The sequence below is a fragment of the Cyanistes caeruleus genome, chromosome 10 (genome assembly GCF_971803275.1).
Source record: "Cyanistes caeruleus chromosome 10, bCyaCae1.hap1.1, whole genome shotgun sequence".
Classification (NCBI taxonomy): Eukaryota; Metazoa; Chordata; class Aves; order Passeriformes; family Paridae; genus Cyanistes; species Cyanistes caeruleus.
In genome coordinates, this window is record NC_141710.1 from 11,054,554 (window position 1) to 11,067,224 (window position 12,671).

Below are 12,671 nucleotides of genomic sequence, written 5' to 3' on the forward strand. Positions count from 1 at the left end.
ACATACATATATATGTGTGCATGCGTGTGTGTGTGTGTGTATGCCATCCTTGCATATAGAAGACTTACAAGTTATCTAGAACATCCACACTACTAAAGAGAGTTTTGTGGGGAAATGAAGCTGCTTTATCTTACTATATGTGTCTTGGCTCACTGGGAAAATACTACAAAATTTATGCGCTAACAATTATCATTAGATCCTAATTTTTGGCAGGTTTAACTACTACCTTCTCTTTCAATTTATTTTTAAGTGAGTTGTGAGTTCGTGAATGTGCCAGTTTGATGGCCCCAAAGACAGAGAGCGTCTGTTTGCCTATAAAGGCAATATATTTACAACATTCACTTCCACAAACTGCTCCCGAAAGAGCGCTTCAGTGGCACACTTGAGGGGCTAACAAGAGGATCAGTAATGTAAAACCCCCGTCAACTTGCCAAGATTACTAATGAGGCTGCAATTTGCCAGAGGTTGCAACTGTAATGGGTTTTGCAGTCTATTCCTTTTACTTTGGAGGGCATTGTAACAATTCCTGCAGGCTTCTGAGTCACTTCCAGTCTTCCAAGTGTTCCCACAGATTGTGTAACTTTGTTAATGATGTCCTTAAATCGTTGTGTCACAAATGCAGTAACTAAGTCCCTACTTAGAAAACTACATGAAAACTTTTGAAAATCAGACTGATTATTAACATTCCAATATTTTTGCGGACTGGTCAACAAATTTAGCTAAGAAACTGTTGTATACTCAAGATATCCCTAGTTTTCTATAATTGTTCATCAAAATTGTTTCATTTATTGTATTATCCAGAGCCTCTGGGTAGATCTCTGGTGTTTGAAAACTGACAAGTAAAGGATGATGCTTGTTTAGTAACTTGAAGTAAACCCACTACAACCCGTGCTCAAAGTTTGAGAAAAGAAAAGTGAGAGTCCTGGCTGCCGCAGACTTTGAAAACTGCTCTGTCACAGGATAAACAAGAGAGCTGGCGCTGGCTCCTCCTGATTCGGAACAGGAGCATATCCTCGATCTGGATGTCCCAGACTAGGATCCCCCATGTGGCCTGGTGTCCCCAGGAACAGCCTAGAGAAGCCCTGCACAGAATCCCTGGCGTGAGGTGAAGTTTTTCTCGCGCTGAGCCAGACTGCTGCCCTGGTTTCCGCCGCGTCCCGAGCCCGGCTGTGCTGCGGCTGAGGGCCGTGCCGTGCTGAGGGCCGTGCGGTGCCGTGGGCCATGCTGTGCCGTGCCTTGCCGTGGCTGAGGGCCGTGCCGTGCTGAGGGCCGTGCCGTGGCTGAGGGCCGTGCCGTGGCTGAGGGCCGTGCCGTGCTGAGGGCCGTGCGGTGCCGTGGGCCATGCTGTGCCGTGCTGAGGGCCGTGCCGTGCCTTGCCGTGGCTGAGGGCCGTGCCGTGGCTGAGGGCCGTGCCGTGGCTGAGGGCCATGCCGTGCTGAGGGCCGTGCGGTGCCGTGGGCCATGCTGTGCCGTGCTGAGGGCCGTGCCGTGGCTGAGGGCCGTGCCGTGCTGAGGGCCATGCCGTGCCGTGCTAAAGGCCCGGCCGCGGCGCGGGCGGAGCGCGGGCGCCACCCGGTGTCGGCTGCGGGCACTGCGGGAGTGCGGGGACCCGGGCGCGCTGTCCCGGCTGCGAGCACTGCGGCACCGGCGCTGCTGACAAACGCTTCGCCTGCTCCTTCTCTCGTCGTTTCTTTGTGTTTTAAAAGTAGTCGGGATGAGTTTTTCTCCCCTCTCTTGCGCGTGGGAGACAAAGCTGACGGCTCGGGTCTGACGGTGGAAGGAGTTAAAACTGTGCAGCCCCACGCGTGCTGCGCGTTAAACTGCGACCAGCGGCACCATGGGACCGTTCAGAATCTGAACGAAACCAGAAGTGAGGCTCTTGCTCCGCTGGGATAGGGGATCAGACACCGATGAACCTTTGGCCGCAGGTGAGGGTGTTTTGGAAAGGTGCCAAAATGGGATTGGACAGGAAGGCGGATACTGAGTATCCGAGCTACATCCATAAGGCTTCTGGCTTCCGTGTAGTGCTCGCTGGTGCCTGCCTCACTGAGGCTGTTCGCCCTTGGTGATACATGAATTTTTGAGCTGTCTGGATGGTGAGGGAGAAAAAGGGGCTGCAAACGGTGTAGCACAGCTCAGGGCAGGGCAGGGGAGGGGGCTGAGCTGTCTCCCAGCTGTCGCTGACACCGCTGAACAGTCACACCCTGGAACCTGTCAGCAAGTGTGTTTTTCCACATCTACAGCAAGACCAATATTCTGCTTCCTAGAAATCAAGCCCAGCTTAAAAGGTATTTAAACATCTTTGAATGAGAAGGGCTGACCAGCAGGCAGGTTAGATGGGTATTGTGTTATGCTTCAGCACAAACCCTGGATTTCTGTATGAGCCAGACAAGATAACTTTCATAGGAAGATTACTGAAAGCTGGTTAAGTCACCCATCTCGGTAAGACTTGGAAGGTGGCACAGCCTCCCTCCTGCTGGGCTCAGAAAATAATGACCACTGGTTTGAAACCCAGCTGCACCTCGGAGATGGACACCGAGGTGCATTCAAAATGTGACCAGCAGGCTCCTCATAACCTGCTCCAGCTTTTGAAGTGAGCCTTGTTTTTGTCATGGGATTGGACCTAAGGTCAGTTCCATCCTAAATTATATGTTGAGTGTTACAAAGGAGTGGTGAAGAGCAATCTCACTCTGAATGTTATTCACAGGGCAAGAAACTGAAAACAGCTGGATTCACATCCTGATGAACAACTGAGGGAACTGCAGAAAACACATTACATGATTTGCTAGAGAGAACAACTTCAGATAGGTTCCCCTCTTTCTCACTTTCATTTTTTGATACTTATTTTTCATTGAGGTTGCATAAACACTCACTCTTTCCCCTTCCAAAATAAAATAAAAGGAGGTCATTCAAGGGAGCACACCTAATGTTTTCATGTGAAGTCACACTTGGGTTAAATGAAATAGCAAACAGAACTCTGAAAATAATCCCTATTCATCAGAAAATCAAATCTTTCCTTGTTTTCATCAATGCATGGGTAGTAAGGATGGAAGAAATGAACATGAATAATTAAAAAAAAAAGATTTGTTTTTTCATTTTAAGTCTGATGAATAGCAACCCTCTCATACATCAACAAGGTTATTGAAAGGCATCGCTGGTGCAGTCTCTTGGTCAGTCACTGTGCCTTGTGCATGAAATTCTTGTTGCAGAGGTTTTACTGTTAGTCATTGTCTTTTTGCAGATCAAGTGGTTTGTTTTTTACCAGTGACATCATCCTGCTCAAAATTTGCAGCATACACATAAAAACCATATCAGAGATAAAAGCTCCCATGCTCTCAATAATGGAGAGGTCAAAGAGGAGTGCCAGTTGTAGTCTCTTCACATTTCAATTTTGGCTGCTGCTAAGCTTCAGCTAGAGAGTGTTAGCTGGGGAGAGGTGGTGTTGCAAAGAGCAAGGAAGTGCCCAATCAGTGTATTACAGAAATGAAAGTGATTTTTTTCCTGTTTAAGGTATGGAGCTGACTAAGAATAGAGGCTAATTAACATTTTAAGAGCCATTGTCATGGCTTCAGAAGGAAGTGAAATAATCCTAACTTTTCTTCAGAAAGACCTTTTTATTGCAGATTCCATATTTCAATAAACAGTGAGGAGAAAAACAAATATCCTGGAAGATAACTGTTGGGGATGGGATGAGGAGACCAAGATAATGGAATCAGAAAAAGTGGCACAAAATTTATAGCAGGAAAAGGCTGAAAGACATGGACTAGGGGCAGCATATGTTCTGCTGTAAGGTTTGTTATTTACAGCAAAATAGAACTTATACTAACTTATGTTAGAAGGGATCAGAGGGTGTCTCTAGTCAAAATTCCTACTCAAAGCAGGGTCAACTATGAGCTCAAACCACAGTAGTTAGGGCTTTAGCCTCTTAGGTTGAGAAAACCTCCAAGGATGGAGATTACATATCCAGCATCTCTGGACAACCTGTTCTGATGCTTGAGTATCCTCATGAAGAAAAAGTTTTTGCCTATGTCAAGTCAGACCTCTTCAATATACAGTTTATGTCTGTCAATTTTGTCCTCTCATCATGTACTGTGAATAACCTGGATTTTCTTTCTTGGTTATCTCCCCTCAAAGCCCCTCTTACTTAGGCTAAATGAGCTCAGTTTCTTCAGTTTCTTCTTTTTGGGGCAAACGTCCCAGCCCCTGTCCCTGTTGCTGACCATCCACTGAATGTGCTGCAATTTATCATCTTTGTCAAATATATGGAATATAGAGTCAAATGTAATGGAGTTCTTAGACAATCAGAATTTTAATGAGAGCCAAGACTAGGGACACACCTTGTATGATTTATTGTCATCTTAATAATCCAAAGAAAAGCTCTGTGTACTATTTAAATGTCATCTGCCTCTCACTGTGTAGGATATGGTTACCTGACCAGACCAGCTCTTGCAGGTTTATCTCCAATGAATGCATCATCTCCAATGAATGCAATGGATTGACCTTAGGTCCAATCCCATGACAAAATGGATGAGACAGATGATGCATTCATTGGAGATAAAACCTGCCATCATGACAACTGGTGTGTTTATAGAACATTTCAGGCCAAAACCAGTTGTGCTCTGTAAAAGACTTGTCAGATACAAGAGCACCATTTGATCAATTGGCTCAGAAATGGGGTATGTAAAATGGTGGTGGGTGGGAGAACAAAGCATCCTTTGAGCTGGCATATGAATTTTTCAAGGTAACAGGCATGAGATCTCAGTCACCCACTCTCTTCCTGCTCCAATGAGCTACTTTCTGCCTGTACACTTCCCAAAGTTGCTCAGCATTTGATCTGTCTAAGAGTAAACATGTCAGTTTGAAGAGACTGCAGCTTGTAGGTAGCTCCATTATACTGTAGTGGAATAAGTTTTTCCTCCTCTAGTTTTTCTTAAATTTCTGTTGCACCTTTCACCATGAGGCAGACCGAAGCACTTTGCAACCAATTCACAAGTCCACATCCTCCTGACAGTCACACGGTTGCCTGTTTTGACTCAGAAGGAAACGTGGCCTGGCTCACTACCTAGCAAAGCCATACAGGTGTTTATGGCCTGGAGCAATGCACAGCATGGGCTGGAGATGCCTTCCCCAGTTATAGGCTTGGTGTGCAGGTTTTTCATGAAGTATGGAAAAATATCTGTAAGAGGTGGGAAATGAACTAACACATTGGAGTCAATGCACTTCCCTCTGCTTTCATCTTCTAGTGTGGAATTGTTCTGGAAAGATAGGATACTGATAAAGGCAGTGGATTTCAGGATAAGGGTCCATAAGGGATGCATATTTTCCATTTCACCAGTTCTGTAAATATGTTTTCCCTGAAAGCCATTGTAGATACTGCAAGAGCAGACTTGCAAACTTGAGACTGCAAATGATGCTGCAGCTAAGGAGGCTTTTTTTGCACAGGTGCATGGATGATCTATAGCCAGAGAAATAGGGGACTGGCAATCTTTGGAAGCCACATTGGGTGTTAATTCTTAAAGGATTCATGAATATCAGGGAAGAAGACATGAGGAGACTATTCAAGAGTATTCATTCCTACAGTTAAAGCTTTGACTTTGAAGGCAACTGAGGAGACACTTTGTAAAAAAAACCCACAAAACCAAACAAAAACCACACAAACAAACCCTTCCAGGATAGAGTTTCTTCTTGGGAAATATCTGAACTTGAGTGTTTATCCTGTTTTGCAACAAATGTCATTTGCATGTTTTTCAGAAGAGCTCATGGTTTAAATTTTTTGATGGATTCCTGGAGAACCTGCTGGGTATCAAATCCCAAATTAAACATGCTTTTTACTTTAGATGAATCTCCTGCTATTCCAGGTTCTGTTTGTCTCTGCAGCCCCACACCTTTGGTGCTCCCTATCATACATTTCTTTCCTTAATATGCTGAGGGGTTCTTCTGGATGATACAAATAATTACATCCTGCTGCTTGGCACATCTGTTTATGAGAGGAAAAACTTTTCTGCATGATCAGCTCTGCTGCAGTAAACAATGTCAGATGCTTATTGCGAAATAGCTACAAATTCTGGCTGAACTTGCAGTAACACATACTTGAAGGCATCAAAGTACTCTTGGAAGAACTTTCCATTCTGTGTGGGTGTCAGTGGTCTGGAAAACGCTATTTTATATCAGTGTCTTGATTTAATCCAGCTTCTTATCCATAATTTCACATAGCATACAAATAGGAGGTGCTTTTAAAAATACTTTATAACTTTTAGACCTGCCCAAACTCTCTGAATTATTGCTATGAGGAAGCCTCTTCCTTCTTTACTCCCTGCGCAGAATTCCCCAACCCAGGTACCACAGTGTCTATTTTCAAGCTTCTCTGAACTTGCACTTTACAAACCCATTTTGGACTCACCATACACTTTTGAGCAAAAGTGAGAAGCAGAAACTACCCCTTGCAACTACAGCTCTGAATTGCAGGTGGCAGCTCCACAGACTGCAATGGAATTACCTCAGATTTGGACTGACCAAAGAATCAAAGCTACTGCTTTGGGCAGCTGAGCTGCACATTAACAAAACACAAGTTTTTTTCCTGTTGGGCTCAGTGTTCATCTGCCTTTGGAGAAATCTGGAGAGACTTGATTTTTCAGCTAAATAATCTCTATTGAGTTTCCTCAAGTCAGTGCAAAACAGGCTACAATGCCTCACGACTGAAAGAAAATGCCTGCATTCACTTCAAGATGGGACATGGAAGCAGCCAAAACCTCAAAAAGGGGTACCAGCACAGGCACTGTACTCTTACAACAGTTTTAGCACATTCAATGAATGTTTTCTTACTAGTTTTGTCTTTATTTCCACTCACAGGCTGAATATCTGGCTTAAAAAGATTGTTAGAAATTGTTGAAGTCAGACATCTGATTTTCAGGGGATTTTACCACTGAGGAGGGTAAGTGGTCTAGATATAATTTTTCCCTCTTTCTCCCTCGGTTAGTTTCTACAGCACTAAGATGCTTTAACACTCCCCCTTGCCAGTTTCTGTTTGTACCAAAAAGAAAGCTTTTATTCTTGCTTGTGGGGAGGTTAAGCATTTCCTATTTACAAGTGGTGTGTGGAGGAAAGATGGACCTGGGGGATTTTTATATGTCATTTCATGGGATAATGCAGTACAAAACAGTAATTAGGAAAAAAATATTACTTGTACATTAATTAAGCCTGAATTAACACAAAAAAATACCTTGAAGGCAAGAGCTTAGCTGGTGAATCAGCAGATAACCCTTGTAAAGGTATTTGCTTAATTTATGGAGAGCTCAGTAACAGAGAAGATTTTGTTTTTGGTTACCCTTCACCTGGCCCCATTTTCCCTTGCAAAAAAAGTTCCAAAATCCAGAAGAATCCCACAGCACTGCACAGTAAATTCAAGCCAAACAACATTTGGCTTTGCTCTGCTGGAGCACATAGCTACAAGTGTTTCATTTCCAAGCTGTAAAGTCGATCCATAGTCCTCCAGTGAGAAAGAACAGCCAGATTATAAGCTCAGTATGGTTCCCTGTCACCAGACCCCATTTGTATATTCCATTAAGCTTCCGGCAGAAACTAATAAACGCACCCATAACCTCACTAAGTTCCCCTCTAGCCTTTGCCAGACTACTAAAATACTTTTGAAAATAAAAAAAAAATCCCCAGTCTTGCAGAGTTCAGTAACCACAACTACTGCCTGCTGAAGCTTTTGGATATGTATCGTCTCACTTTTAGAATAATATTTGGGTAGGTGTAACAATGACAGAACTAAATCTCTGACAGGACAGCTATGTCAGGTTGCATCTTACCCAGGTAAACTGTATAAAGGAAAGTTTCTTAGTGCTGCATTTGAGCAACAATGTTATTAATTCAGCCCAGGCCATCCTTCTTTAGAAGGCACAAAGAGGGACTGCTATAACAGTACAGTTAAGAGTGAATAATTAATTATAATTACATTATATTATATTACCTGTTCTTCACGCTTGAATTTAAATGTCAGGAGAGACTTTGTCCAAACTGTTAGTCACTGCAGTTGAAGACAGATGCACAAAAGAAATACTTTGATTCTAGGAGGGTTTTTAATTAGCACTTGAATTTGGAGCACTGATTGCCATGAAGTGATCTGACACGGTTACTGTAAATCCAGCATCTATGTGCTCACAGACATACTGGCATGAATCAAGCCAAACTAACCAGATGTGATGTCCCAAAATAGGAGAAGTCCTGTCTCCCCAGGCAGAGAAGTAAACTCAGCAAACTGAGCAGCTAAGAACACCAACATCTTTCCTCTTAAAACAGGGATCATCTTGGAATGATTTTTCCTAACACCACTATTAACAGTTATTTGCATTTTGTAACTTCACTTGCTCAAAACTACAATTACTCTACTTTTTCTGATCCAAACACCATTTTTTATCTCAGCTTTCTTCAAGTAAAATTCTCACTGCAGCCACAAAGACAGCTGAAGCTCGGCCTATGCTTTCTGTAAACACATTTGTTATTTGAGTTGCACACTCAGAGAACTTTAAATTCCAGAAAAATCAGGCCTTGCCAAATGTAGTAGACAGGCTGGAAAAATATGAGCAAGTGACTGCAAACATGCTGCATTTTGAATATTGAAAATGTGGTTTTGGCATTCCAATTTGAGAGAACCCAAGTGAAACCAAATAAAAAATCATAGATAAGACCAACTTAATGATGTTAGTGCTCCCGTGCATAGGCATCTTGGCCCTGGCTGTCACTGAAAATGCTGATCAAAGAAATCAAAAGGATTTCAAAAGGGGGAAAAATGCAAATATTTCTATACCATCTACAACTCAGTATGTTGCTCTGATAGGGTGTTACCATAGTGTCAATATTTTTCCAAATACTTAAGCACTCTTACATTATCAAAACAGAAAATATCTATGACAGATATCAATTCTGGAAGATGCACCTCAGCAGAGTTTATTAAAAAAAAGAATCTAAGGGGAGAGAACACTATTCCTTGCAGATGTTAACATTAGGTCCTTCTCCCTGCTTCTTCCTAAGATGTAAAAAATGAAAAATGCAAGAGGGGCAGATATTGATTCAATACTTCAGCTGGTCAGTTTTCATGCACTCACTGAGTAGCATCAACTCAGTGGTGCTTCAGCTTACAATGGTCATAATACACAGCTAATAGTGAGGTACCGACGGAAAAGTAGAGCAAGCCTATGCAGCAGTCCCACAGAAGCATGGCTGGCTGCACAAGTATGAGTAGAAAACCCCTGGAGTCCTGGAGGATATCAAATGGAGCACAAATCAGAATGGGATTTCACAAGAGCAACTATGACTGCAAACCACATTGTGTTCATGGAAGCACAGTGAGCAAACCAGGAGAAGCCATTAAGTTGGCAGCTGGGAGGTGACATGTGGAATAGAGTGTTTAATTTTTGACTCCGGTAGAGGGAAGATGGAGAGGAGACAGCTCAGCAGAGAACCACCAAGATAATTTGAGGGGTGTGGCATATGAGAAGAGACAGAAGCTGCGCTTCTTCATGTAGATGGGAGTGGAGATAAGTGCTGTCTTCAGGTGGGTACAGAGAACATGAAGCCACCTTCTGAAGGCTGCATAGGGAAAGGATGGAGGCAAAAGTTACAAGGTGAAACAAGGGAAATTCTAATTGGATAAACAGACACTTCTTGTAGTGAGGATGGTTAAGACTGGAACTGATATCCCAGAATTCTGGATGACTGTAGACATCCACACATTGCTTCTGGCTGAAGTTACTCTCTGATGTAGAAATTCCAAACATTTGAGAAAGTTCTCAAAATCTTGTATAAGCAAGCTGAAACACAGACCTGAACAGAGAGTTTGACCTGAGGCATTAGAAAAGGCTTCCAGATTTAGAAACCATGAGTAAGGGTGTGAGTTTGTAGTTCAGATAGAAAAGACGTTAACCTAGGTAGTAGAAAGTTTTAAGGTTTAAAAGTTAAGATAAAGAAGTAGTTATAAAGGTAATAAGAAGTTTAAAGTAGAGCAAGTAGTTTTGTGTGCCATTATATGATTGGCTAAGAAAGTCTGCACTGCGGCAAAGACATAGGAAACAAAATTAGCTATTGGTGTGAAAGTAGAAACATTCTTTTGTGGCATTAGTTTATTGGCTAATTAACCTTTAAAAAACCTTGTGATCTGTAGTCTTGTGACCATTGACCAAAAACATCTGGTGAATATGGTGAAGACACTCTCATGACTTCATGAGACTAGAAGAAGAATAATAAATCATGTTTTAAGACATCTTGCTGTGGTCCTGTCTCTCTCAAAATCCTGATACTCTATGAAACTCAAGAAGTCTCCTACAGCAAAAGACTGGCTGCCCTGTATCAGGCTGAGCCTCAGAAAGACTTGGCCTGTATGGTTTTTCTCAGGAAGAAAGAACTGTCCCAGTGATTATTCCACATTACTCTTCAGAAGATAGGAAGCTAGAACTGCTGATGAGAAAAGATCTGTTGAAAGACTGGATCTTATATGATCTTATGTCATGCAGACCTGGAGTCAGCAGATTCTGCTCACCATGAAGGGGACCACTTCAGCAATTCTGCAGTCAATAGGGCTTGGAGAGGGGGAATTTCCCCTTTCCCTCATGGCATCTCTCTGCATGGATCCTTGCTAGTCAGATTTGGTGTGAAGGGCATAATTTTGCTTTGCTGGGAAAGCTTCATATCTTTCATGTGTGTTAAGTGGCTGAGGACAGTTTTACAACTAATATGGGCAGCCTTAGAGCAGTACTTAGCTGAAAGCAAGTACATTTTGGCACAATCTTCACTAAAAAAAATGATCTCTCTTACTCCTCCTTCCCCCACCCTCAGTGGGAATATCTGATTATAGCCTATTCACTCGAATTCCACACAGCTCCTCTTTCTTGAGGCCTTTCACACAAAAGCAAAGACTCACAAAGAGCAGACAGGCACCATTGTATCCCTGTGTTCCATGGCAACGTTTTAGCACTCAGAGAGTTTGCTGCAAATCCAAATGATGTTTCTGTTCTTTATTAATGATATTTCCCAGCTGTTTCTGGTTGACAAAGAGAGGTCTGGTCCTTTTTTGTTACAGGCTGTGCCCTGATACTTCAGGAGCCCCAGGAGGGTTCACACAGAGCTCTGTAACTCAGGCAGCAGGAGCACAGCCCCAGGGAGAGGCTGCAGACATGCAGGGCTTGAGCCTGTGGATATTGAAGCATTGCATGTGTGTGTGTTGTGCTCATATGATAAGAAGACAGCACACATTTAATCTTACCTGAGCACAAAATTTTTGTCTACAGCAATGAAACCTAGATGTACCTCAGGGTTCTGCCCTTTCATTGGTGACAGCAACTAGTTCTTCACCCTTTCTCTCTTAGGACATATTTTTGTTTTAGGCCTTACTTTTCATTCCCTTCAGTAAAGTTTTCATATCATCTTTCTTCTTTATCCACTCATTATCTCCTTCTTATCCTGACATGTACATTACGCAAACATGCTTCACATTCACACAAGCCCTGCTCTGAATAGATTACTGCCTTCTCTGCAGTGCTTCCAGCAGGGGCTGTGGGTTGGTACAAGAACACAGTGCAAGGCCCAGTGTATGCTACTCTCTACCTTACAGTTTCCTTTGGATCTTTATCCCTGACTTTGGGCTTGAACTTTGAATTGCCAGTAGGAATTGTTCCTAGTAGGAACTTTTTGTAGTAGATTCTATCTGCTCTATCTATTCTGTTTTATATAAAATAGCATGGATACAGGAATTAAAGTATTTGGAATAAAGGCTAAATTCAATATATTATATTTAACAAACTTATCAAAGCTGCTTTGGTATTTTCTATTTACAAGGGGCAATACCAGAGTCATAAACCAAATGCATATTTAAAAGCATTACTGGGCTGGACAGCCCTAATGCTTTCCTGTAGTCTCACTGTTGAGACTCACTTAGGTCTGTTTGCTTTGATTTATGTTCAATAGCTGAGGCAAGAGAGATGAAGCACAGGAAGAGTCCTACTGAGATCTAGAATCACTGTTACCTCAGAAAATGTGCTACCATTTGGATATTGTTTGGATGTAGATTTTTTAAATGAATTTATAATTTCAATCTAAGGGGTGCTCTCTGCCATAGATGGGTATGAGAAGAAACAAGAGCAAGGCTCAAAGGTATGTTAATGCAAATAAAGACAGGGGAAAAATATGAGTGGTATAGTTGTCCAAGCTGTGAACTTCAGGAAGTGATGAGGTACCATTTCTAGAGGAAAGCAAAATTTCAGAAAGAAAAGTTAGATTAAGCTTTTCCTCTCCAATAAATGGGACACGTGGCACAATGCCTCCTGTAGCTACAGATTTGGGTCTGAAACAGAAGGCATTCTTTTTCCTGAGCCCATAGATGTTCAGTGTTTGGTTTTTTTTACATGAAGGGGAGACAGCCACATTGAGAGTTTACACTCCTCTGTATTTCAGCATGGAAGATGATCATACTTTGATGGCAGAGTCGAAATTTTCCTGGCATTTGGAGAGACCATGGCTTGCAGAACTTTTAATACCACAATGCCTCTGGTGCATTATGCTTACTAAGCTTGATTATTAGGAAACTGAGATATCAAGATAAATATGATGACATATCCATAAAAGAATGGTTTTAATATCATTGAACTCGAAGTTATAGGTCATTCATGTATTTTACT

The 12,671-nt window shown here is 42.4% G+C and overlaps 2 protein-coding genes across 6 annotated transcripts in view; one reads left to right on the plus strand and one right to left on the minus strand.

Annotated features, from left to right (window-relative positions):
• SLC9A9 (solute carrier family 9 member A9) overlaps positions 1 to 12,671 on the minus strand; it is a 188,977-nt gene that overhangs the window by 149,807 nt on the left and 26,499 nt on the right. The window lies entirely within an intron of this gene.
• Positions 1,297 to 12,671, plus strand: part of DIPK2A (divergent protein kinase domain 2A) — a 63,043-nt gene continuing 51,668 nt past the window's right edge. The window contains exons 1-2 of one of the 3 annotated variants that reach the window (XM_023933133.2): positions 1,297 to 1,928; positions 6,850 to 6,931. Coding sequence is in view for 1 of the 3 variants with exons in the window: in XM_023933132.2 (XP_023788900.1) it covers positions 1,911 to 1,928 (18 nt within the window). In the remaining 2 variants the exon portion in view is untranslated. The remainder of the gene's footprint in view (positions 1,929 to 6,849; positions 6,932 to 12,671) is intronic. The other 2 variants (XM_023933134.2, XM_023933132.2) reach the window with 2 other exon arrangements.